At 36.0% G+C, this 27,919-nt stretch overlaps 1 protein-coding gene across 1 annotated transcript; it reads left to right on the top strand.

Annotated features, from left to right (window-relative positions):
• On the top strand, positions 1–27,427 carry LOC5573379. Its single transcript, XM_021857297.1, has 3 exons — positions 1–496; positions 25,849–26,122; positions 26,185–27,427. The coding sequence occupies exons 1-3, from the start codon at positions 229–231 to the stop codon at positions 26,786–26,788; spliced, it is 1,146 nt and encodes a 381-aa protein (XP_021712989.1). The 5' UTR covers positions 1–228; the 3' UTR covers positions 26,789–27,427.
• Positions 27,428–27,919: the final 492 nt, after the last annotated feature.

Raw genomic sequence — 27,919 nt, 5'->3', positions numbered from 1 at the left:
CCCAATAAAAATGTTTGCATCCAATCAGAATGGGAACTCACCGAATGAACTGCTCGCACCCTTCCATAATTTCAAAGTGAAAGAAGCAGCTTCTCAGTCGTCATCAAACCTCAGCATCAACAGAACCGTTTCTAACCAACTAGCATTCCAGTGCAAATTACACATTTAATCTGATAAGTTACCAAAAGTGAGCACAGTAACTGTGATAAATTAGTTCACAATCGCAGCATGTCAAATCACTCGAAACTACCGCCGTCTACCAAAGGATTACTCACAGTGTTTGAGAAAGCCAACGCAAGTGTAGTGGGGTCTGCATTGATAAAAGTTTCCGGCGAACCCTCCAAGGATTGTGCATTTGGTGGTGGGGGCTCAATTGAGGGCTCCAGCAATATGGCGTCCATTCACGAATCCGACGAGGATTTATCGGATTTCTCTTACAATGACAGCGACGGAATGGAAGACGATTCACGTCATTCATCAGTTGACGAGAAAAATGGTTGGTACATAACAGTTGAAAGAGATTTACATAAACTATTTTCATGAATATAAATATTATGAAGAATGAGCATAAATGAATAATTCCTTCTTTTATCGTAAAAATGGGACCGAAAAACTCGAAATTCTCCACAACATCTGATGTAGACTCATGTCCTGAAAATGATGGTTTAAGTGCTAAATAGTATAATCAAATTTTAGATACTTCAGTATTATTATCAGGAAAAAATATATTTTCTTTTTAAATCAGTTTTTTGCAGTCGAGCCTTTCAAATTTTCTAGAAGTTTGTTCAGCCTTTAAGGGTGGCTGATTCAGTGGTAGTGTGTGTTCAATAATAGCGAGTCTTATCAATTTATCAATTTAAACCGCTACTGATATACCGAAGCGTAAAATAATAAAAATCTATTTTTGCCATAGAATTTTCATCCAAATTTGAGCATTATGTTGTAGAAATAGAGCGAATGAAATGAAAAACACGTAAGAGATGGGTCAAATAGATATATGTTGGTTGTTTAGAGTTATTCTTCAATGTAAAATGTATGAACTTCATACAATTATTGTGCCGTGATAAAATTGAATTGAAAACCGTGCTTAAATCGAGAGTGGTATAATGAAGCAATACTAAAAAGAGCAGTGATATAATCGAGATACTACTGTATCTGTATATTCAATGATATTTATAAATATTGAAGTTATAATAGTAATCAGTTGTATAACGAACACCCATGGCGCACCAACAATGATCGTAGAATTTGTTCCTCATTAGTATAAAATGATTCAGAACAGTAAAAATTATAAATCATCGTTACAAATATCATTCTAAAGTAGAATTTCACAATTTTCTGATAATGTTGTAATTATTTGAAAGAGCTATTAAACTTTTCCTTTAAACTTGTTTTAATTATTTTGAAACATAGAGTTGATATTTTTTGTGCAGCATGCATTTACATTGATCGTTTGACTATGTGTAGGCCGCCGAATATGAAGGCGTCTGCGCGCTCCGAGAGTAGTCAACGCACATGGTAATCTTGACCAACAGATATTTAAATATCACATACATCAGCCAACTGCGACCAGCATCGCGCGCACCATAGAAACAGTCCCTCTCCGTTTTCGGACTTGACATCGTGCATACTACAGTCGCCTCTCCACATCTCGATATCGAAGGGACCATCGAAATAGGGAGAGATCGAAACAAAGAACAAATGTTTAATGAATACCTACTAGATTGAAAACACTTTGTTACTAAGAAAATAATAAACAATTAGATGTAATTGTACGTTCCTAATTTGTTTTGAATCCTAAATATTTGGTCTAGTAACCATCTATATTAGTCATATCGACATATAGAGAGTAAACTGGGAACAAAAAATCAACAGGAACACATCGAGATACGGAGATATCGAGATAAGGAGGATATTGAGACGTGAAGAGAGCAATTATATGCAGAATGAATGAACTTAAGAAATCATCGACATAGGGAGAGATATCGAAATATAGAACATCGAGATGTGGAGAGTAGACTGTAGTAAGCGACATTTTGAAGTTAGGGTAGAAGCACCGGTTTTGGCCATACGCCAGTTGTAGCCATAGGGGATTACACACCGTTTTACATGGCCACTCAACATGAAACCTTTTGTGTTCAGAAGATCACATTCACATGATAGAGCTACATTCATTTACTCGTCCAAATTGATTCAAAATATAAGAAAAACAATTCATTTTCCTTATAATTTTAGCTCCCATACACCTAATTTGGCCAGGGCACTCCTAATTTGGCCACTCTCATAAGAAATCAATGCGATTGGCTAATTTAGGAACCGAAGATAAATCTCTGGCCAAAACTGGTTCCATTGGCCTATATTGACCAACGGGATTTTCAAAGCAAATAAATGGTTTTATCTCAGTTTTGATATTGTATACACATAGAATGGATTAAAAGCTTGCATTTGACATATTTGTAGTATAAATACGGCTTCCCATTTAATTTTTATTGGCATTTTCTCTTAGGCTGGCCAAAACCGGTGCTTTTACCCTAATCATTGTTTCTTGTTGATCAATTTTCCAATAAAAAAGCCGAAATGCGCATGTTTGTGACAATAATCAGATTACAGTAAAAAAATCTTAGTGATCTACAATTTCGTAAACCTAATATATGAGAATATTTTCAAACCCATGGGTCAAGATTTTTCGTCTCACTTTGACAAAAAGCATCAAAATTATGCCAAAGAAAATCTCAAGTTTTGATGGTACATATGCAATAAAAGTGGTTTAAATGGAAATGGTGATGATAATAATAATAATTTTTTTTTTTTTTCAAACAATATTTTATAATCATAAAATCTATAGATCATTGCAAAAAAAAATTGAAATTATTGTTGGAGAGGTGTTTCTCTGTATTGGTTACAATTTAAATTAAATACTGAATTTCTTTGAAAAGTCATCAAACATGATCTGACAATTTGTTTTAATCAATACGAGAAATTTTCAAACATGAAGTTGATATCATTGCAAAAATTATCAAATTGTTAAAAGAAAAAATAGTTTTTTTTCTACACATTATGCATGATTTGAAAATACATTGTAGTTCTTTAATTAAATAGCCCCCAACAATGTTCAGCCAACTTATTGTCCATGAGCATAAATAATGTTTAAAACAATAAAATTGATGAATCTTTGCGATAAATATCACACTATAGTAAAAAGGTAATTTCTCTGTATGATTCAAAAATTTGTCAAAAAAATTAGTTCGTTTAGTTGGAACAAACCTAAAGTGTTCTCCAGACTAGTTGACTTTTAATATGTAAAATTTTTAGAGTCATTACCGTGATGCATCATTACCCGGACACTTGAGCAACGCCGAAAGTTCAAACGCTGTTTTAAACATGTTTCTGTCACATCTAGTATGAGTTTTATTGTTTCCCATACAGGTATACGTCAAAACTTTGTATCATGAACAATAATTGTAGTAGAATATACATTTATAACATGTAAAACATTAATTTAATGAAGCATGTCGTGTTCTTAAATCCAGACACATGCATCAAAATGCCGGACGCTTTTGAATCGAAATCCGGACAGGTGCGTTTTGCGTTGAAAATATAAATGAAGAATAATAAAAGGCACCTTACTCTAACGGAAAATCTCTAATATAATAAAATAACAAGCATAAATATACTAAGCAATATATGGAAGGTCAAAACTTTGAATAAAATTACAATTGTTTCACCTGCACTCCTTGCCAACAACCTGCATTTGATATTCACAAAAAAAATCTTCAATATTAACATTTTTCTTGCGTAAACCGATTCTCTGTCGACAAATTACATTCTTAGTTTTATAATTAGGGTAAGTGTTCCCTTAGTTGTGGGTGTTCCTATAGTTGCGGTAGTGCCCTTTTCACTGATTTTATTACTTTAGCCACAGAACCGACACTGCCAATCGACGTATTGGCTTGTTGATACATGGAATAGTTAAAAAAGCGTTCAAATTGCATAAAAACTGATGAAATATAACTGAAATTGCAAAAACCTTTCTTACTTGTACCAATAGTTGCGGTAAAGTGTTCCTATAGTGGAGGATCCCATAAGAAAACCACGGATCAGGTATCAGAAGGCCGGCTCCAAAGGCACGTTCCCCACCAGTTGAGAGATTTGTGCCATCGCCATATTTGAGCCTATTTCATCATCTACCCGATGGGAGAGGAAAGGAAAGGGAAAGATGGGAGGAAATAGGAGTGGGGTCCCTTGAAGAGGGAAGATCGCATAAGCGAAATGAGAGCATGTAGCTCCATACCACAATGGGTTCGAACAGCGCCCTAAAAAGGGCACTGCAAAACGCATGAGCGTAAAGAGAGCCTATAGCTCATTACCACAGCGGGTTAAGAATAACAGAATGTCCTGAAGATTCAGGCTTCTGTATTCAGTTTCACTTAATAAGTGTTTACCAAGTAATTGGAATCGCATTTGCGCAAAAACTGGACAGTTACATATCAGGTGATACGAAGTTCCATAATCGGAGTCACAACTATCACACACAAATGAGTCAGCACGCTGAATATTTGCCATGTGATAGTTGAGTCGGCAGTGGCCTGTCAACGCTCTGACCAAGAGACTGCAATTCTGCTTTGACAGATTTGTTAAATACTTCGCCACCTTTGGAGATGGCTCAGTAATATACAATTTTGTTTGACGACACGACTCCAAACTATTCCAATATTGCTTGTGCTGAGTTGCCGCCCAAGAGTTTATCTGAAGCTTCACCCTGCACTTCGAAATTGGAATAGCCGGCTCAGGGCCAATGAAGTCATGCGATGCTCCATCGCGAGCTAGCTCATCAGCCAATTCATTTCCAGCGATGGAAGAATGGCCAGGTACCCATACAAGGTTTACAGAGTTGACTGAATTCAGTTCCTCAATTTGAGTTCGACATGCGATAACAAGCTTCGACCTTGAGTTGGCCGAAGCGAGAGCTTTTATAGCAGCCTGACTATCTGAACAGAAGTAGATGACTTTACCCATTACGCGCTGTTGAAGTGCTGATTGCACTCCACACATAAGAGCAAATATTTCCGCCTGAAAAACGGTGCAGTTTCTACCAAGTGAGTAAAACTGATTCAGCCTTAGCTCACGAGAATATACTCCTGCACCAGCTCTACCTTCAAGAAGGGAGCCATCAGTGTAACATACTATATTGTTTGATATACTTCTTTCCAAATAGCCAGACGTCCACTCTTCCCGTGAAGGGAATTGTGTGGTAAATGTCCTGTAACGAAAGTTACAAGCAATTGTGAGATCACTTGGAGCAAGGACAATTTTGTCCCAATTCACCAAAAGTGGAAACAACAAAGTGTGTGTAGATCTACGATTCACTGGATTTTTCTCCAGTAGATCCAGTACCCATAAACGGTAAGAGCAAGAAAGTGCTTCTTGTTTAAGATATATGTGTAGTGGCGCAACGTCGAAAAGCGCCTCGAGCGCTGCTGTGGGAGTTGTAGAGAACGCACCAGACATCGCCATCAAGCACATCCTTTGGAGATGGCCCAATTTTGATTGGATTGTTCTCACTTCGCCCTTTTGCCACCACACAAGACATCCATATGCCAATATTGGTCGAACAACTGTTATGTAAATCCATTTGATATATTTGGGTTTGAGGCCCCAAGTTTTACCAAAGGTTCGCCGGCATTGACCGAAGGCCATACAAGCTTTTTTGACTCTGAAATCAATGTGAGCTGTCCATAAAAGTTTGGAATCTAGAATGACTCCGACATACTTTACTTGATCAGTCACATTAATCTCAGTGCCAAAAAGACGTAAAGGTCGAATTCCATCGCGGTTTCGTCTTTCCGTAAAAAGAACAATAGATGTTTTATTCGGGTTAACCGAAAGGCCATATTGGCGACACCAACTCTCGACTACCTGAAGAGCACTTTGCATCAGGTCGAATAGGGTGCTTATGCACATACCAACTATCAGAGCTAGATAGTCGTCGGCAAATCCATAAGTTGGAAAACCGCAATTATTGAGTTGCCTCAATAGCGTATCTGCTACGAGATTCCACAAAAGTGGTGACAAGACTCCCCCTTGGGGTCATCCGCAAACACTCAATTTTCGAATCGCTGCTTGACGCAATGTCGAGAAGAGATGTCGGTTTTTGAGCATTTGATGAATCCAATTGGTAATCATTGTAGGTAGCCCATGGTTTCGTGCGGCTTCCAATATGGCATCGAAAGACACGTTATCAAAGGCACCCTGAATATCCAAGAAAACACCCAAGCACGATTGCTTCTGAGCGAATGCTTTCTCGATATCGTATACAACTTTGTGTAAAAGAGTCACAGTGGACTTTCCAGATTGGTAAGCATGTTGATTCACATGAAGAGGCATGTTTGCCAAATAAACATCACGGATGTGATGATCGATAATGCGTTCCAGACATTTCAGAAGAAAAGAGGTCAGACTGATTGGTCTAAAACTCTTCGCTTCCTCATACGACGCACGTCCTCCTTTTGGGATAAACTTTACAGTAATATCACGCCAGGATTTGGGAATGTACCCGGTAGCAAAACTGCTTACAAGTAGCTTTTTCAAAACATGTTTGATAGACTCAAATCCCTTTTGGAGCAGAACAGGATAAATCCCATCCGCTCCTGGAGATTTGAAAGGAGCAAAACTATTAAGTGCCCATTGAATCGATTCAGTAGTTACGATACTGCGAGCCGAGGCCAGAGACTCGTAACTACATGAAAAGACATTTGGTTCATCCGTAGATGCTATATCCACACATCCGGGGAAGTGTGTATTGAATAAACATTCTAAAACTTCTTCATCGGAAGAAGTAAAGTCACCATTAGGTAAGCGAATTTCGTTCACTTGGAAATCCTTAGATTTTGCAAGAATTTTGTTCAACCGACTGACTTCACTCAAACTGGAAACATTTGTACAAAGGTTTTTCCAGCCGGATCGTTCAGCAGAACGAAGAGCCTTCTTGTAAGCCTTGCGAGCTGACTTGAACGACTCTGATCCAGCTGAACGGCGTCTGTTCCAACTCCTTCTACATTGTTTCCTGAGTCTAGTCAGATCGGAATTCCACCATGGGGTCCCTCTTGTAGTCTTTACAGACCGCAGAGGACATGCTTCTTCAAAAGCTTCCATAATGTAGGATGTTGTAGTATCAACGGCATCATCCAGATCACTTGGATTTTCAATGGACGGAGAATATCCATGAAATTTGGTCGCAACCAATTCAATGTAGAGTTCCCAGTTTGTTGACCGGGGATTCCTAAAACGCAAAGTCTGCGCAGTTACATTTGAATGTTCAAAGAAGATGTAGCGATGATCAGATAATGATTCCTCATCTGATACATGCCAATTCGTCAACTCGTGACTGATTCTATTCGAGCAGAGCGTTATGTCTAACACTTCTTCTCTATTAGAAACCATAAAGGTTGGGCGATTGCCTATGTTAAGTAATCCAAGGTCTGTACTACTTAAGTATTCCATCAGACTGGAGCCTCTCAAATTTATATCCGAGCTGCCCCAGATGATGTGATGAGCATTGGCATCACTGCCCACAATCAGCGGAAGGCCTTTTGTTACGCAGTGTACGACAACTCGTTTGAAGTCATCCGTTGGGGATGGTTCATCATGTGGTAAATATACCGAACAATAGACGTATTTCCTGTTGAGGTCACCAACAGAAACATCGATTGTGACAGCACATACATCTCTGGTAGTTAACTCAGAAATGAGTGTAGCAACGATTGCTTTATTAACGAGCACGCATGCGCGGGGCATGGAGCGCGAGTTTGCCATTTCAAGCTTGCTAAAAGTAGCAAAAACTGGGTCCACAAGGTTACCTAGATAGAAGTTCCCTCTACGAAAGTAGGGTTCTTGAACTAGCGCCACTTGGGCTGCACCATTTTGCATGAGTCTGCAAAGATTGATCGTTGCTGTTCTTTTATGCTGAAGATTGATCTGAGCTAACCTAACCGTAGCCACTACCCAAACTAGGCAGGATTAAGCTTTTTGCAATCTCAGCACGAAAAAGACCAGCAACGAAAAAACCAGATCGGTATCTATTTAAAGTCGCCAAAGGCGAAAGAGCACAGAATACACTGTGTAAAACGCATAATGCGAATCCATATAGGTGATAATTTAAATTAAATGTCAACATATTCATAATCCCACCCTTATTAAGCCTCAAGATAGAGACTGAAGAAGGGCAGCCGATTATCTCGGAGAAACACAAGGTCACCTGCACCATTGCTCCGGGTAGCACAGGAAGGACTCAATACTGTGGAGGGCGCCCTGGTACCCCACAGGCTCCGTTTGCGGTTAGGTTTTATTTAGACCCCCCTAACCATTCATTCTTAGGCACGGTACGCATCACACCATAAATTAGGGGTCACCTGTGAGGTGGACTTTTACCACCGGAACAGGCAGTCCGTAGTGTTAATTCTTAGCCAGTTGAAACAACCGCTACCGACACTACGCGGCTATCTAGGCTGCTCGGGAAAAGGAGGTTAATATTGATGATTAACTCCTGACGTGCCCAAGCAGCCGACAAATTACATTCTTAGTTTTATAATTAGGGTAAGTGTTCCCTTAGTTGTGGGTGTTCCTATAGTTGCGGTAGTGCCCTTTTCACTGATTTTATTACTTTAGCCACAGAACCGACACTGCCAATCGACGTATTGGCTTGTTGATACACGGAATAGTTAAAAAAGCGTTCAAATTGCATAAAAACTGATGAAATATAACTGAAATTGCAAAAACCTTTCTTACTTGTACCAATAGTTGCGGTAAAGTGTTCCTATAGTGGAGGATCCCATAAGAAAACCACGGATACCGCAACTATAGAAACACAAATTAATAATATACCGCAACTAAAGGAACACTGTACCAATAGTGGAGGTATTATGTTTCACTGAAATGCCATGGATTACTGCGATGAAATCATTTTTCTCACTTAGTCAATGCTCGGTACTTCCCGTTACAACATTGACATGTACATTAATTGCGCTTCGTGAATTTAGGCGGTTAATTGAAGTTCAATCGTGCTTAGTACCTCCACTATTGGTACATCTACCCTACACAGTTTCATATCAATTTACATCAAAATATTTTCCAAACACACTAAATATTAGGTTTTCACGATATGTCGTTATGCGTTTGAGGCATTCTGTTTTCACACTCAAATGATTATTTGCACAAACTGTTCTCATACTTTGCTGCAAACATTTGAAAACTATTATTCCACACACTTCATAGATACGCAAAGCACTAAAACTGTTTAATTTTGTAACTTCGCCTTAACTCGAAAGTGGCAGACGTTCTTGCCAAAAATTTCACTATGGGTTTTGGTTTTTTGAGGGAATGGCGCTCAACTGGTGTCGCCTATTTGTTTTTATTTTTAATATTTCGGTACACACTTAAACAGAGTATGTGAGTTCGGTAAATAAAAGCACCGAAACTGTTGAAAATTTGTAAAAAAAAATTACCGAAAGATCTGTGAATCGTTAGTATTACCGAAAACTGTAAAACATTTAACTGAAGTTTCGGTAAACGGACTATTAGGTTACCGAATTCTGTAATTTGGCTGAATGACAGCATGAATTCATCTTGATTATTTTTGTTTCCCCGTTGCAACGATTGTTGCGATTGCGGGAGGTGCTTCTGACATCGACTCTTTCAGCAGAAATTAAGACCAGAATATTTGTCTTCAGTCAGCTACAAAGCTATATATAACATTTATTATAAAATATATCTATTACCATTAAGTTTTACTCACAAATTCGGTGACAAACTGTAGGAGAGCAATGGATTCCTTTTAGCAAGCACCTTCATCTTCGCACAGCAATGCACTTCTAAATATTATCTAGGGTGACGGTGCCATTAGTGGACTACCTAAGCTATAAAAAATCATAACAAAATAACGAAAAGCCTTAACCAAGATCTTTTGGCGTCAACAGAAAGAATTTAACCTCTACTATATGGGAAAAATATAAAAAGAATGATAAAACTAATTTTTTAACCTTAAATCGCTTGAGCCACTATTGGTACACGTGTTCCAGTAGTTGCGCTAGTGCTCCAGTAGTAGACGTTCGGGAATGATACAAGGAATTTTAAACAAAATGGTAAATTTTTACATAAGTTTGACATTTTTCCCTCGGAACAGCAATTAATATCTTTCGAATGAAGCATAAAGATCATCTCTAGGGCTTTTCTTCAATTTTATACATCCATTTTAAAAACTACTTCCATCCGTTGATCCACTACTGGAACACGACGGCCACTATTGGTGCAAGGGAGCAAATTTTTTGCATAAACTTTATTATTTATATGACTTTTTGATAAAATAAAAAGCTGAAATTTGGCAAATCGACTAAACTAGAGACTATCTATCTACCAAAAATAGCACATGACGTTTTTATCGAAAAATGTTCGTTTTATTCCATAGTCCAATCTACTGGTACATTACAACCATTGGTACCGGCACCCTATGTTGTGTATTTGTTCCTGATGAATGCTGTCAATATGCATATTGCGATAAATGCTATATCCGATAGATTTTAGGAACTTTTCGTTATGATTAAGGTGAGTAATATGAACTGAATGTTTTATCTATCATCTAACATAATTATTTGCAGTCCAGTCATCAGCCTCCGCTGCTCTCTCGTTGTTCCCGGCGTATCGAACTATATGTGGCAACTGCAATGTGACATCACACCCGACGTAATTTTGTGTTGTCTAATCAAAATATTATGCTGGATCCGGTAACATATTCCTCAATATTTATAAAAACCAATCTATCTATATAAACAAAAATGGAGTGGTGTTTGTATGTCACGAAATGGCTTGAGAACGGTCCAACGGATTACCGCAAGATTTTCACTGTTGCACCCCTCAAGGGATGCGACATGTTCGTGCGAAGAAAAATTTGGGAAAGTCGCCGGGTTTATCGGGAAAACGGGAGAAGACTAAGGTGTAATTTGTATGGGGAATTTCTTGACGTTTTCCAACAGCCTACTTGATGGCAAAACGAAGTTTGCCGGGACCACTAGTTACTAATAAGAAGGCCGTGATCTAAAATTGTCAATGTTGTTCTATTTTGTCCAAAAATTGAATTCCGAGGAACAAAAATCGGTGTACCGTGTTTACAGTTCTTCGGTAAACGATTACCGACCAATCGGTTGTTTTGACAACTGATATCGAAAATGCGAATTACCGATAGGTCCGTAATTTATTCGTTTACCGAACCGATTACCGACCGTTCAGCTGCTGAGATTTCGTTAAATGGATTACCGAATTCTGGGGTTTGATCTAAGTGTGTACAAAGGATTACTAGATGAAATAATGAGTTAACATGAACAGGCATATTTAAAGCCACGAATATAAATTTTAGACCTATATTTACTATTTGATTTCATATTAAATTTAATGATTACAATCAGAGTGTCCGGATATTGCACTGTGTTTTATTTTCTCGATTTCATGCGCTTTTTGAATAGCGCCCAAACCGTTGATTTTAGCGATATAATTTGTTCGGAGAAGTTTCTTGGTATATTAAAGCGCAACTTTTGACGAAAAAAGTTTTGTGATCAATCCACCTAGCAGTGAGATAGAAAAACTAATTTTTCAAAACATTTAGATAGACATATGGTGTCTTCGGCAAAGTTGTAGAATTGGCAATTTGAAACAACTTTGTCGAAGACACGATTTTAAACGAGTTTTTTCATACAAATTTGTAAACTTTATGTTAAAAAATTCCTAACTCTTTTACAAGATTTTTAACATTTTTCATGTCTTCCACAAAGTTTTTAAATATCTTAAAACGCGTGTTTTTGCTGAACATCGCACCTCTCTATCTCTTAAGGAAAAATAATTATCAGTCGAGTTCATTTTAATAAGGCTTATTTGTTTGATAGTAAAAACCCATGCAAAGACGCTTATAGACAAAAGTTTTTATCAACTGCCAAAAGGGAAGATATGGTACTTTCATGATTTGTAAGAGTTGTCTGCGCCATTTTGCGCCGAAGCCAGTTATAGAGGCCTAAACTACCCCTTGAAAAAAGAGTAATTCATGAATAACTTTGTTGTTTCAAAAGATAGGGTGATGATATGTTCAACAAAAACACGGGTTTTTTCATGACAAACAACTTCGTAGAAAACACAAAAAATGATAAAAATCTTGGAAAAAAGTTATGATAAAAAATATGATTTTTATGGGCCATTCACATACAACGGCATATATCTCAAAAAGTATAAGAGATAGAAAAATTGTGTCTTCGACAAAGTTGTTTCACATTACCAATTCTACAACTTTGCCGAAGACACCATATGTCTATCTAAATGTTTTGAAAAATTAGTTTTTCTATCTCACTGCTAGGTGGATTGATCACAAAACTTTTTTCGTCACAAGTTGCGCCTTAATATACCAAGAAACTTCTCCGAACAAACTATATCGCTAAAATCAACGGTTTGGGCGCTATTCAAAAAGCGCATGAAATCGAGAAAATAAAACACAGTGTATTGGTACCGTCCGGATTTTGATTAACCACGGTAAATCCATTGGTATTTGCGATAAATATCATGTAATAGTAACAATAGTATTTTTTCTGCATTATTCACTATTTGTGAAAATGTTGTATGTTGAAAAAGTCGAGAAAACTATTCTTTAAATAATTGTTTATTAATATAAAACAATCTATATGAATTAAAATGGAATGGTGTTTGTATGTCACGAAATGGCTCACGAACGGGGCAATGGATTTGGATGATTCGTTTTCCATTTTGTTCGTCAAGGGTTCCGACGTGTTTGTGTGTATAAAAGTTCCAGGATGTTCACCGGGAAAGTAGGAAAAACGGGACTGAACGGAACTGTCATTTTGTATGGGACGATTCATAGCGGTTTTCAACAGCCTACTTGATGGCAAGACAAAGTTTGCCGGGACCACTAGTTCAGAATAATAAAATTAATGAGTCTTCGCAAAAACTGTTAAATTGCAATGCAAATTATGAGGTTTTTTAATTATTCATGATTTTGTAAAAATATTGTAGTTATTAGAACAAGCAGCCATCAACAATGTCCAGCAAAGTTATTTCTCATGGAAATACAAATAATTTAAAATATTGAAATCGATTGCAATAATACCACCATGAGAAAATTTTAAATCATAAAATCTACAAGTCATTTAGACAATAATCGAATTGCAGATGAAATCCGAGATATTTCTGTATCATGCATGATTTTGTGAAAATATTGTAGTTCCTTGAACTAACATTCACTAACAATGTTCAGTAAATTTGTTCCTCAAGATAAAATAGGTTTAAAATAATGAAACTGATTAGTCATCGCGATGTATACCAAACTACATTAAAAAAGTGCATTTTTTCTTAATTATTCACAATTTTGTGAAAATATTGTAGTTCTCTCAATAGAAAACCATATCAGTGTTCTGCAAACTATATATGCGAATATTTTAAAATCATAAAATGTATGGGTCATTGTAATAATTTTCAAATAATAGTTAAAAATGCATTTTTTCTGTTACTCTACGCAGTTAATATATAATACTTGAATATATTGTAGTTCTTTAAGCGGCTAACTAATTAAACCTCAATGCTAAATGTTTGATTATATCCATACGATCATCATACCAGCAAAAACTGTACAGGTCATCGCGATAAACTTCAAGTTATGTGCGTACCATCGCAAAACTTCAATTTTTTTAGGACTTTTCGGCAGCTTTCCCATAACAAGGCAGCTTTCTTTGGCAGCTCCAAATCAGTCCCAACACGCCTCAAGTTCATTTGAATTGACGACATCTCTGGCGAAATTGTTTGTTCAGTCTCAGCAATCTCGTCAGCGGGAATCTGACAGAACAAAGAATCATCTGAATGTTATCATTGGTGTGTTTTGATAGAAAAATACTGCGTATTTGGCGTTTGAAATTGCCGATAATAGTCGAATGGTGCCGAAGCCGTAAATTACGCTACTTCGTTCTCAGCCCGCCAGATCTCCTAATTCGCGTCTTTGGTACGGTACTACGGTAATTACCATAGTTGACCCTATGCGCGAAGTTCCGAATCTACATGGCAAAGCACAGAAAGCCTTCTAAAAAATTCAAAACCCTTTTTAATTTAATTCTTTTGAGTGCATTGGGTTAGACTTTTGATAAGCTATAGAATCAGCAGCATATTGACAAAAACATATGAAACTCAAAATAATATACCTATAACGTAGCCCATCAAAAGTCTATCAACATAACTATTGTAGTCAATTTTATACACGCATTTGCAATTTCACTTCCTATCCCTAGCCGGGTTAAATTTTCGACGCTTCACGCATCGAGCAAACTTTTCCCAGGTGGTCACATCGTACCTTCGTAGACTCGATTAGCACCCAATTTCCATATAAACATCGCAAGGCGTGTACACAGCCAAATTGCATACAAATCAATTCAAACCTTGAGGGTATATCGGAGGAGGTTAGAAGCAAAGCGATGTAAGTGAAAAAAAATCTATGTTCGAATAAATCGAATTTGAAGTTTTTTTTAACAAATTTCCATTTCATATAAATTTTAGAGATTGCTTTGGCAAACAAGCCAATCTCTACAAAGTACCGTTTTGTCTCAAATTCCGAACAGACTCATATTCCGAACACTCGGTTTTTGTATGGCGATTTGGTTGAAATGTTTCGCTGAAATATGTCACCAAATTACAAGGAAATGGCAGTCAATTGCAATTCAATTTTAACGTCTCCATTATAATTTATACCGTGGGAGTAGTGATGATTCTCTGGTTTGAGACCAGTAGAACAAGCTCAGATAAATTTATTTGCGAAATTATTCATTTGAATTCGATTTATTCGTGCTGTTCGGAATTTGAATCAAGGTGTTCGGAATATGAGACAGAATGAACACAGTGTTCGGCATTTGAATCAAAATGTTTTTCCATACTTTTGCGTAAAAACAATACTAAAACTAATCAAATTAACATTATTATCGGTACACCCAACAGCTAACAGTTAGACTTTGCGGAAAAATTGAAATTTACACAAATGTCTGCTAATTTATGCCAATCAGATGCATTTGAAGTCACTGTTGGCCTTAAGTGTTCGGAATATGAGTCAAAACGGTACGTTATTTTTCTTTTTTTAACGAACAAAATGCCGAAAGATACCATTACTTAGATTGAAAACAGTAGATTATTGTAGTCTAGCCTATCTAGTCTTTTTCTTGTCAACATTAATATTTGCCGCATATCAGTAATAAAGCTAGGTATGCTGTTCAGCTCAAGAAAAGTAAAAATTTCTGCAGGAAGAAAAGGTCAAGAATGTTTCTACAGTGAGCCCCATTTGAATTGACATTTATTTTCAACTGCGTACTGCGATCAAAGAAAAATGCTTTTCTTAAGCATTTCTTGCAAGAAATTTCCCACGCATTGAGACAGATTACTTTTCTGTTGAGTGCATACTTCCCATAAGACACAAATATTAAAACGGCCAGGCCTACTATGTAAAGTTGAGTTTTACAAATAAAAAACGGGAACAATTGTACCAACCATTTCAGGTTTCAAAGAAAATGTGAAATTGTCGGGAGTGACATGGATAAGAAAATTAATGCCAATCCATCGGTGCTACCCTCGCTGGGATGGGACAAAGATATTTCAACCTATACAGCTTAAAATTACGGGCACTACACTTTGTATGTGAAACATTTCACACGAAATGTTTCAATTTTTGTCGTTCAAAAGCTTTCACTTTCAAGTCTCGTTTTATTAAGCATTTTTCATAGACATCTATGAAAATTTGTAACGTCCAGCTGACTTTAGTGGTTTGACGATTTCAATGATGTTTCAACTTCTCCAATCATGATTTTCATGAGCTGTCCGAAATTCGAATCGAAGTGTCCGGAATATGTGGCAAAAGTAAGCAAGCGTCTAGAATAAGAATTAAAAAAATACCACACATTTTTGTTTATTATAAATTATTCATGTCGCGGAATCAAAATCTTCGCGCATCAATCAAAAGTTAAGTGTTATGAAATTTTTGCGTAAAAATCTGAAAACTATTTCATATTAATAAAATAACTAACATTGGCGTAGCTAAGATTTTTTTTTCTGGAGGGGGGCTTATTTTTGTTTACAGAAGGAATATCGGTCACAATATTCATGATCTTCACAAATGTCGTAGTTTGCATAGATTTGTACTGATTTTATTTGTTTGTGATTTTTTTTCTCATTTCGCAGCACTTTAGTGAGATTTGTAAATTTCAATTTTTACTACGACATATATTCATTCTTCAATCCAGTAAAAAATCGTTCACGAATTCTTCCAAGGTCGATAGCGATCGATACCGATTCGTTTTGAATCGTTGGCGATCGCCATCGTTGGACAAAGATCTATAAAGAAATCGGAGGACTGGTTGGTCGGGTTTATTTTTAATTACTGAGGATTTCTCCAAGAAATAGTAGAACAAATCTAGGAGTCTCACCGAAATTATCTTCCAAATCACCAAGGAAGAATTCTTTCCATAAATTTGTCCGAAAAATACACCAACAGTTTTTCGAACTTTGTCGTAGAAGTCTTTCCTAAAGTTTCTCTTCAGATTCCATTGACAAATCATTCAGAAAATCTCTCACAAGGGACGGTCACGATAACGCCCCCCGGGGGCTATTTTTGTTGGATTCTGTATGTCAAAATATGGAAAAATCCAAAGCCTTTCGGGTGGTGGGCCAGTGCTGTAGCCAGGAGAGGCTCTGAAAGGTGCAAATTTTTGAATATAGAATATAATTCAAAAATTTTCTTATTCAACTAAAACTATAATTTTAATGTTGATTGCAGTAGTTACAGACTGAATGAGTATTTATCTATTTATAAAATGTATACTTATTATACCGAGGCATAATCAAAGTGAAAACTCGTGGGTAAAATTTATAACACAATTTTTGGTGTCAATTTCCGACCACTTGACGCTTTTCTCACTTTTACCACAAAAAATGTAAAAGGCCACATGATTTGTCCAGTCGTGTAGACAGGAAGGGCAAACATAAAGGCAATGTTAACAATGTGGGAGATGAGAAAATACGATTTGTTCTGTCAAAAGAAGAGGAAACAATGATGACCTATGAGTGTTTTTCAAAACCAAACTTTTAAAAATATGGTAAATGCCTAAGGGACCATCCATAAATCACGTGGTAATATATTAGAAGGAGAGGGAAGGGAGGTTCTACCAAAAGATCACTGGCCATAAATGTTTCGTGGAATGTAACTGATACAGCATGGTATAATTGGGAATTGAATTACAATAATTGTATATTTATTTTTCTCAATTAATACCTTTACTGGCAACACTTATGATTCATATAATAACATACTTGTGCTTATTCATATTTTGTGTGGTTCAAAAAATAGTCATTGAATTCACTCGTTAGCCATATCGTTTCCTTCCCTTATCAGTAGAAACCGTATTTCCTCATCTCCTACATTTTTAACATTACCCTTATGTTTGCCCCTCCTACCTACGCAACTGGAGAAAACATGTAGCCTTTCTCCATTTTAGTGATAAAGGTGGGAAGAGTATCAGGGGGTTGAAAATTGACACCAAAAATGTAGGTTATTATAAAATTATATCCACGAGTTTTCACTCTGATTATGCCACTGGTCATATACATTTTCAATAAAGACAATTGTTCATTCTGTCTGTAACTACTGCAATCAGCATTAAAATTATAGTTTTAAGAGCCCATCACCCGAAAGGTTTTAAATTTTTCCATGTGCTGACATACAGATAAACATAGTCCGGTTGAAATCCCCGGGGGGCGCTATCGTGGCCCTCCCTTGTCAGAACTTCTTCAAGGACTGCTTAAAACATTCTTAAAATTAAAATTATCCAGGACTTTATGCAAAAAAAAAAAGATGATTCTACCACGTGTAACTCTAAGAATGCCTTCTAATATGCTAAATGTTGCCTGCTAATATGTCACATATTGCCTCCTAATATTTTTAAAAAGTCCATCATGTATTCTTTCAGGTTCTAAATTTTTTTCTCTGGAATCTCAATATTTTCCTTAGGGATTTCTCTACAAATTACTCTACAAAACAATCCATATTTAAATGCAATTTTTATCAGATTTCTAGAGTAACACATACAAAAAAAATATTGGAAGAACTTTGCAAGAAATTTGATAGATAATTTCAGCTTTAATTAAATTCGGAGAAAATACAAAATTTATTTCGGCAAATTCAAAAAAATAACGTATAATTTCAGGTACTTTTTGGCATAACTTTTTATGGTATACCTGGCGGAAAGACTTAAGTGGTTTTGCAAAATTTACTACAAAAAATCTTGTTCCTTTCTGTTGACTTTTGCATCTATCATCTTAGATAACGTTTTGCATGAACTCCGAAATTATTGGTATTTTCGAAGAATATTGCCATAGACGTCTTATGGTAAAATTCGTAATGTAAAATTGTACTGAATTTTCCCTTAAGTGTATGAAAAGATGTTTCTATTTAGAGTATGAAAGTATGAAGAGTATAAAAAGATTCGTTTCCCTTTAGAGTATGAAAAGATTTTTATATGAAGTGATTCTTCATAACCTTTTCTCTGATGACGAATGATTTTCGGATAATTAAAACCTCTAATGAATAAAACAAAACAAGAAGTTCCTTGAGAATATTTTTTTAAGAAATATTTTTGAATTCCCCAGAGTTCTGCCAAAAAGACCTAGAAATTCCGTTCTGGAGTTGCAAAAGAATTCAATCCCAGAATTTGGATTCTGCCAACAATTGATGGAAGTATTTCTGAAAAAAGTTTTAAGGAAGATCCTTACAAAACTCTTTATGAATATCTTAATACATCCCTCCCCCTTCCCAGTTATTTTGCTAAATGTTTCTCCACAGTTTCGTTTACCGCTATGCTAATTTTGGAAGCAAAGTATTTCTGGGATTTTTCAACAAATTTCCTCTGAAGATTCCAGAATAAAAAAATAACAAAGAATAATTCCTGACGCAATGTTTTGGAAATATTTCAGAAGATTTTGGATAAACTTTGCCGAAGAATTTGAAATAAAGTTTTTTGGCAAAACTATTCGAATTATTTTACAGAGGAATTTGTAGTATAACTTTTAGCGAAATATATCAGTATAAGATTTGACAGAATCTATGGTTTTCTGGAGGAGAATCAAGGGAAAACTTCGAAAGGTTAAGTATTTTTGTTGAATCCGGGAACATTTTCCAGGAGGAATTTATGTTGAAAGTATGAACAAATGTCATAATATTATTTTAGTAATTTCCAAAAGATTTGTAGCAAAGGTTCTGAAGCCACCCTTTGATATTACTTGAAGAACTTCATTATAATCACATGCTTCATAAAATATCATATGGATTCCAAAATCTTGCTACAGATCTGTTGGAAATCAGTCAAAAAGTTTTCGGAATACCTTAAGAATATAAAACACAAGTTTTCTTGGAAATATGTTTTTTTACTCTATTGAGAGATTGCAACTGAAAAAGTTCTTGAACTGTGCTCAGCTGCTTAAGCAGTGATGCTACTAAGTGTTGAGTGTGTGTGTTTTATAATACTTCACTTAATACTACTTAATATCTAAAGCCCTACTTTGCCAACCACTTAAACTACCAAGCAATCACAACTGAATCTACTGCGACATATGATGGACATCGTTTAAGGTGAAGATGAATCGAAGCCAAAACTCAAATTTTCAAGAGCACGAATCTGGAGAACCGAACACCCGTTTGAGCTGAAAACTTAATCGATTGGTCACACCCAGCTAGTGACCAATCGATTAAATTTCTAGCTTAAACGGATGTTTAGTTCTCCAGATTCGTGCTCTTGAAAATTTGAGGTTTGGCTTCGATTCATCATCACCTTAAAGTGATGGACAGCTTAGTAAGAATACCAACAACCTTAGGAGCCCATGTAAGTAGGTTAATGACTCCGGTTTGAGTCCCGCGCCTATATGCGTTCCTTTTGATTATCCTAAGGCGGCCACACTGAGACTAAGTTTTTAGCGCTTAAAAGTGTGCTTAGAACTTGACCAAAGCTAATCGTACCATCTATGTACAGTACAGGTTTACTAAAGAGAAAAGTTCATAAACATACTGAGGTCATTGATTGAATAAATAGGATCGTATCTTTGATTTAAAAATATTGAAGGAGCGTTCTTCTTTTATGTTTTTTGGCAATGAATTATATAAATTGATTCCTTTCATCATAGTACTATCCCTGGCAACACTAGTTCTTGTTAGAACAACATGTAAGTTAGATCGCTGTCGAGTATGATGATTATGTATGTCAGAAACTGTTAGCAGCGTGAAATTACATTTGATTCTCTTGTTAATAATTTTATAAAAAAAGCACACAGATATCATATTTATGAAGTAAGGATAGTGGCAATATTTTTTCGGAATATAATTGATTTGTAGGAAATAATCTTGGCAGCCTCATTATGGTTTTAATAACAGAATTCTGAATCCGAGCTAGAGAATGAATTGTAGGTGATTTAGAACATCCCCATATAGAGTTCATGTATAGAAGGTGGGGATAAATGTATCCGTAATATATTTTCCATGCCACATCTACAGATATGTATTTCCTAACTCTTCGTAAGGCGAATGCAATTGAATTTGTTTTGTTTGTAACACTAAGTATATGTTTCATCCAGTTTGAACCTTGGTCAATCCACAGTCCTAGATAGTCAACACATTCCTTTTGCAATATTATTGTATTCATTAAGTTTGTCGCTGCAATGGATGTACTCGGTTTCCGCACGAAACCGAATTGGTTTTGGTGATACAAAATTCGATTTGATCATGCAAAACTTTTTCAAAGGGCTTGGACATAGAATTGAGTACTGAAATATGGCGGTAGTTAGATACATTGGTTTTATCCCCATTTTTAAAAACCGGAGTTATTTTTGCCATTTTTAGTATATCTGGAAATGTTGTTTGAGAAATACAATCGTTGACTAGTTCAACATATTTTGGTAGTAAAAAGTCTTGGAATTTAATAATGAATTTACTAGATATGAGATCTAATCCAGTTGAGCTTTTGCATTTCAACTGATTGATTTGCTTTTTAAACGTATCACTATCAACAGCTGTAAGGGGCGATCCATTAATTACGTAAGACAATTTTAAGGGTTTTTCAAATCCCCCCCCCCCTCCCCCCATGGTAAGATTTTTTGTATGAAAATTAAAAATAAATTATATGGCGCGTAAGAAATCTCAAACCCCCCCTCCCCCCATATACCCTTACATAATTAATGGTCAGCCCCTAAATTGAAAACAGATGCACTGATGTTATAGTCTGTTAAAGATACATGCCGGGTACGGTATGGTAGGATTGTTGTTACTACATTGATGAAATACTGGTTGAACTCAGAACAGATATGATTTTCATCATTAATTAACCTGTTGTCACATTTCAAGGTGTAATTCTCAACTTTTGGTCCTTTGTTAAAAATCAATTCATTCAGAACTTTCCACAGTACACTAGGATTATTGGCATCTGCAAACTTAGAAACTTTATACAATTCATTTTTTGTTTAATCATTCGGAGTAGTTCAGTTTTGATGTATGGTTTACGTACAGTTTGTTGCCTTCTAACTTCAAATGTTTTTGTGTTGGCTAAAATGGTTGATGTTAAACAGTTAACAAACTGATTAAAATCACATATTTGAGAAAAATCAAAAGTGTTTGCGGTAAAGTTTTCGTAACATAAAACCGTTTTTCGTCGTGAATTCTTGTTGTGCAAATTATTTTATCGATTTGTTTTATCGATAGAGACAATGATTTTTTTTATGATCCGAAAGTTCGGGATCACTATCTAATAAGGAAATAGTATACTTGTTCGTACAAATATCAGAGTAAACATGATCAATCAATGTTTGTATTGAGTTAGATTCTCTAGTATGATAATCGTCAGTCAGAGGACTAACGAAAAGAAATTCGTTGCTATGAACAGCAGATTTGTATGTTGATACAATGCCATCAGTGAAGTTAAGTAAATTTATATTGAAATCTCCGAACACTAGCATGTTATCATGATTACTTTATATTTCATCCAACTCATCAATGAAAGCGATTTGATCTCTGCCTGGATTACACAGCACATATTTTTAGATTGCAGTTTATCAATTCTACTATCAAGTAACTATTGATGCCTTGCAGAGATTTTAAAATAGTATGCGAAGAGAGAAGATAATTTACAAAAATTGATGCTCCACCACCACGGTCTGTATCACGTGTACAGTGATATTTTTGCGTCTCCACTATTTGTGTGGGCTAGACGCATTGGAAAGAGTCTAGATTTCTTCTACAACTTCGTATGTTCATATACATGAAATTAAGAGAGGACGAATTCAAGGTGTAAGTGTCGAGTGCAGAGTTTACAAATAGTTGTAGTTCAGTATCCATTTGAGTAGTTTTGATTCGTGTATATTAAGTGATTCGTTGTGTTTGCTGCTGTAGCGTTCGTGGTTGGCATTTTGTTGATCATTTTGAGTGGTATGATTGGACTGTTTGGGGGTGTTGGGCAAACTACACATTTATAGTTGAAATTACAAAGAAGATAGTTTAACCAATAATGCGAAATAATGCAAAATTACTCTAAAAAACTAAGCAAATCATAAAACAGAATTTATAGCCAGTTTAAAAAATACTATGTTAGGATGCCGGTGCCATTAGTGGATTAAGCTATAAAAATTCATAACATAATAACGAAGAGCATTACCAAAAATCTGTTGACGTCAACAGAAAGATTTCTACTATATGGAAAAAATATAAAAAGAGTGATAAAATTATTTTTTGAACAAAACATCTCTTGAGCCACTATTTGTACACGTTGTGGGATGATACAAGGAATTCTAAACAAAATAGTTAATTTTTATATAGGTTCAACATTTTCCCCTCTGAACAGCAACTAATATCTTTCGAATGAAGCGTAAAGATCATCTCTGGGACTTTTCTTCATTTTACATTCATTTTAAAAACTGCTTCCATCTGTTTATCCATTACTGGGACACGACGGCAACTACTGGTGTCAGGGAGCATTTTTTTTGCGTAAACCTAATTATTTATGTGACTTTTTGATACAATAATAAGCTGAAATTTGGCAAATCGACTAAACTAGAAGCCTCCACCAAAAAAAGCACATGTCGTTTTTATCGAGAAATGTACGTTTTATTCCATAGTCCAATCTACTGGTACATTACAACCGTTGGTACCGGTACCCTATGGAAACTATGGATTTTGTTGGACGTTTCACACAAGGCTAAATTTCGAAAACGAAAACTATATTTACCCCCTGAGGAAGACACAATACCCGTGTCGAAACATCGAGCAAATAAGCACCTCGTTTTACTTTAATAAAGACTGCGTTGCCGGAAAATTAAGAGTAGATTTTTTTATATACTCAACTAGAAACCGACCAGAATGCCACTTACACCCCTTTGCGTTTGGACCCCTCATTTACCATAATCGACGTGATTTAAACATATGGAAACCAAAACCTCAAAATTTGCATATACAGGGGGTAGGCAAAATGATTGAGTTAGGCAGCATTTTGTCAAACTTCATATGCTTATAATGTGTTGGAGAATGCATACGGAAGCAGTTGACGGAAAATTTGTTCTTAATGCGTCATGTATCCCAAAATATATCTAATTGGGCATCAACCTTCAAAATGATGCTTTCGGAAGCATATTTAGAATCATTAGGTACACTGACCACTCTACAGCAGGCTCTAGGTGCCCTGTGGGAAATGGTGCATTAGGAACATGTCTGAAACCATATCAATATGAATATCAAACTTCAAGATTTTCAAAGGCCATTTTAAAACATTGTCTACTTCCTTCGGGGCTAGGGTGACCATCTCATGGATATTCAAAATCAGGACATTTTGTAACTTTCACAGTTTTCCTTTGCAAATTCCATTTTGTCACAAATTCTGGACATGTTTTGTGTTTTGACTTTTTATTTTCCTAGGTATCTTACAAGATTTTTTTCAAAGCTATTGTTTAAAGTCTGCCAAAAACCACACTAGAAATTCTTTTTGAGTTGTCGCTTAAAATTACATCAAGCACCTCATCAGCAAACCTTTAGGAATCTCCAAGGATCTAAAAACATCCATTTATATATTTAGTCAAGAAAATCTTACAATAATCTTGCCAGCAATTTACTGATGATTTTTTAAAGAAATCTACTTAGTGTTTGATCAAGATCTCGTTAGGAATTTTTTTTTAAATGTAAAAAAACAGGCAGCGAATGTCTAAAATATATTTCTTACAATCAAAAACAATATTCAAAATCCACTCTAGGTCTTTTCGGAGATTTTGTCAAAATCATGCAAAGAAATGTCGCTTGGATTCTTTTAATCATGCTTTCACTAAGAAACTGCTAAGAACCATTTAGAAGTTTTACAAATAAGCTTTTGTTAAGTACGTGATAATTCGCTTAGGATCTCTCTCAAAATGGAGAGTCTTTCAAAAAATCAATCAAGGTTTTTGATAAAAATCTTGCAAAGATCTCACTCGAATCTCACTGACTCGCACTTGAAACTAATAATTTTAACACGATTCTGAGAGACTTTTGTCAAGGATCTTTCCAGAAACTCATGGAGTGCGAGACGCTAGGCGGTCGTGCTCCCTGGATTATTTTTTTAGTTTAGGCCATGATTGTTATACATATTAATTCTACTAAAATATTAAGTGATAATACTCTCAACACAGGAAAAGAAAACTTAATTGTTTTCGCAAATTGTGTTAATTGAGAACGTCTTCAATGGTGGTAGTAACGGTACAAGGTTTCTCGTTTGATATTTCTTCCAGTTCTAAAAATATGACAAAAAATGAGAGAATACTTCATTGCGATGCATCAAAATATTTCACAAACATAGGAAACAGTTTTATGGTCCCATGATTACTACCATCTGAGTTGAAAATAATATTCGGAGTTTCAGAGATCTCTTCCATTCTGATAGCAATAGAATTCTGAAAAAAAAACAGCCAAAGGTGTTTTGGTACGAGTCCAAATGGTTCTATTAACAGCATCAGAATCTTTAAACATCGATTGAACCTGAATGTTTTGTGATACAGTATGAAACGCACCTCAAACTTTCAATATTTGGACATAACCTCTGAAAATTCGGAACATCTCCGACGTCCAGTGGCCAATATGCATGGCCAAGCAAATTCCTGAAATTTTTATGGTGTTTTATGATCTCTATATTCAAGGGCCAATCTGTTCAGCATCGATTAATTCATGTGTTCGTTTTGTATATGGATTAAAACGTGTGGACCATGTTTCGCACCTTCAACACACACTGTTGAACAACTCTTTTCATGGTTTTACAAGGCACGTATCAGTAGGTATCATAGTCCATAAGTTAATCCTAAACAAAAATCCTAGATATTTGCACACAAAATTGAGATCTTTAAGAAGTAATAGAAGCAGAAATATTTCCATACCAGTTCATTATATGTCACAATATTCAGGTACATTTTTCGTGGAGGGTGTCGGTTTATGGAATGCTCTGCCGAATTTCTTAAAGGAAATAAATTCAATTGTAGTGTTTAAGAAGCAATGCAAAGTACATTTTAATTAGTTTTAGTATATTTTTTCTGTAATTTGTGCGACACACTCCATAATAACTTTGTGACAATTATAAGATTTAATTCTTACGCTGCTAGTGAAAAATGCAATAGATGAATGAATAAATAAATAAATTTATCCATTTTTCAAAAAGTTATAAGAATTGGAATTAGGGCAAAATTGTGCCTGCCTCAATCATTTTTGCTACCCCCTGTACTTGTTTTTTTCCTCAGATCACTCATCCAGTGCTCCATCAAAAGAAGAACTATCGTCGTGCAAGCTGAACTCTTTGAATTCTTCTCCAACGGTTTTGCCAGTACTGAATCTAGTCGGTACCAAGCTTGGCATCGGAAGCGGAACAGTGGTTCGAAAAATGTTCACCAACACGAGGGAACGTTGGCGCCAACAGAATGTATCCGGTGCCTTTGCAGAACTTCGCAAATTAGTCCCCACGCATCCCCCGGACAAGAAGTTGTCCAAAAACGAAATTCTTCGTATGGCCATTCGGTAAGTCTAATATCATTCTATTAGAGGAATTTAACATTAAATATGAGTATTCATGTGCTTAGATACATTCGTTTACTAACCAACGTGCTCGAGTGGCAAAAGAAGCAGGAAGCAAATGATAAATCTGATCAACAGGATAAGCCAACCAACATGTCAGGCTTCAACAAACAATTGCGACAGTTCAACGGAGGAAATAATGAAAACCACTTCACCGGAAACTATCGAAACAACGGAAACAACCTACTGATGGTGGTTCCGAAAGCTTTCAGCAAGATACAACTTAGCCAGAAGTGTGCCACGGAATTTTCCAACGGTTTTCAACGTCCCATCAAAGTGGAACCTTCCCCTGGCTGTGGAGGCACAATCGAAAAGATCAAACTTGTCAGCAAGTTGTGTCCGTCGGGCAAGATAAGCAAGAATGGGTTGAAAAATAGAAGGAAAGCAGTCCCACTTTGTGCCATTGAGGGCGGTATCAAGACGGATCTGGGATTTGCCGGGTACATGGAAAGAACAGCAGTGGAAAATGAGATAAAACGTGAAATTAATCACGGCCACCACGGTCAGCATCAGCAGCAACGAGTAACGGACCGTGATGGACCCGACTTCGAACAAAATCTTGATACGAAAAAATGCAACGGGGATCGATGTGATGATGATAAAAAGTAAAGGATCCTCAGTGCAATTAGTTTCGGTCTCAAGCCACAGCAACCGCTTTTCTTATATTTCACATTTAATGAATCCTCAACTCCGCAGGCATAGGGCAAGTTTTTTTTTTGTCAATTTTGGATGGAACCAGTATGGTAATGAACTACTTGGGCACTTCCATGATTCACTTTGGCATGGAGGTTTGTTCACAAATTTCATATCGCTGAAAATGGCTTATTCTGACACCCAATCACTCCCTTGCGACACTTTCTTCTTACAAATTTTAAATTAACTTTAACAACTTTAGAACACCCACAGCGTCATGAAAATTGTGACCTTGGGGGGTTTTCCTTGACAGAATTGTTTAAAAGCAAGTCTGAAACACTTTAACACGAAAATGTTGGTCAAATGTTAGCCCCACAGCATTAAAAAACATGCCGAAGTTTATCGAAAATTCCAAGAGCATAATATGGTAACTATAACGTGTAGTAACATTGGATTTAGCAATCCTAGAATTACAGTGGTAGCAGCACAATTTTGTTTCTCGAAATCCGTAGGAATGTTATTTATGTTACGTCAAATTCTCGAATAAAAGGACAATAGTCGTGCAATATTGCATAATATATCAAATAAAATCAATAAAAATAACTCCCAAGAGTAGCACTACCCTTTTTATTATTTCCGGTTTGTGAAGATCAAAGAAAAATATGAGAAACACAATATGTAGGTAATCGAATAAAGTTCGTTCCACTTATATTTTGATTGTCCACTTATTTTTAATAACTATGGTGCCTCCAATTGTCATAACAAGAAATCTATTACAGCTTTATGATACGGAAGAATTGTAAGCGAAAAAATTTCATGAAGAGAAAATTATCGAAGATGGAACGTGAAAGACGTGAGAGAATCCAACGGAATCACGTTGAATTCTTGAATTTTCGTATCAATAATTTTACCTTGTAAAACTTGACACTCAAGGCACCGGGACAGACCTTTTATTTTCAATCGACTCAGAAACAAATAAGTTTAATAAAATGTGGATTTCACTTCGATCGATGGGATGAGCTCGACCTCCAGCGGGTCGAATTTTCAAACCGGAAGTTCAGATCTGGACACGTTTATCAACCGGAAATAAGTGTTCCCTAATCACAT

The sequence above is a fragment of the Aedes aegypti genome, chromosome 1 (genome assembly GCF_002204515.2).
Source record: "Aedes aegypti strain LVP_AGWG chromosome 1, AaegL5.0 Primary Assembly, whole genome shotgun sequence".
Lineage (NCBI taxonomy): Eukaryota > Metazoa > Arthropoda > Insecta > Diptera > Culicidae > Aedes > Aedes aegypti.
The sequence above is the reverse complement of the archived record's forward strand: the minus strand, read 5'-3'. Positions and strand labels throughout refer to the sequence as shown.

What these genes read in the sequence shown, in the direction of transcription:
- LOC5573379 (XM_021857297.1), top strand. Translation starts at nt 229, where the DNA reads ATGTCAAATCACTCGAAACTACCGCCGTCTACCAAAGGATTACTCACA. An exon ending in ATCAGTTGACGAGAAAAATG is followed by an intron (nt 497 to 25,848) that starts GTTGGTACATAA and finishes TTTTTTCCTCAG; the next exon opens with ATCACTCATCCAGTGCTCCA. An exon ending in ATTCTTCGTATGGCCATTCG is followed by an intron (nt 26,123 to 26,184) that starts GTAAGTCTAATA and finishes TCATGTGCTTAG; the next exon opens with ATACATTCGTTTACTAACCA.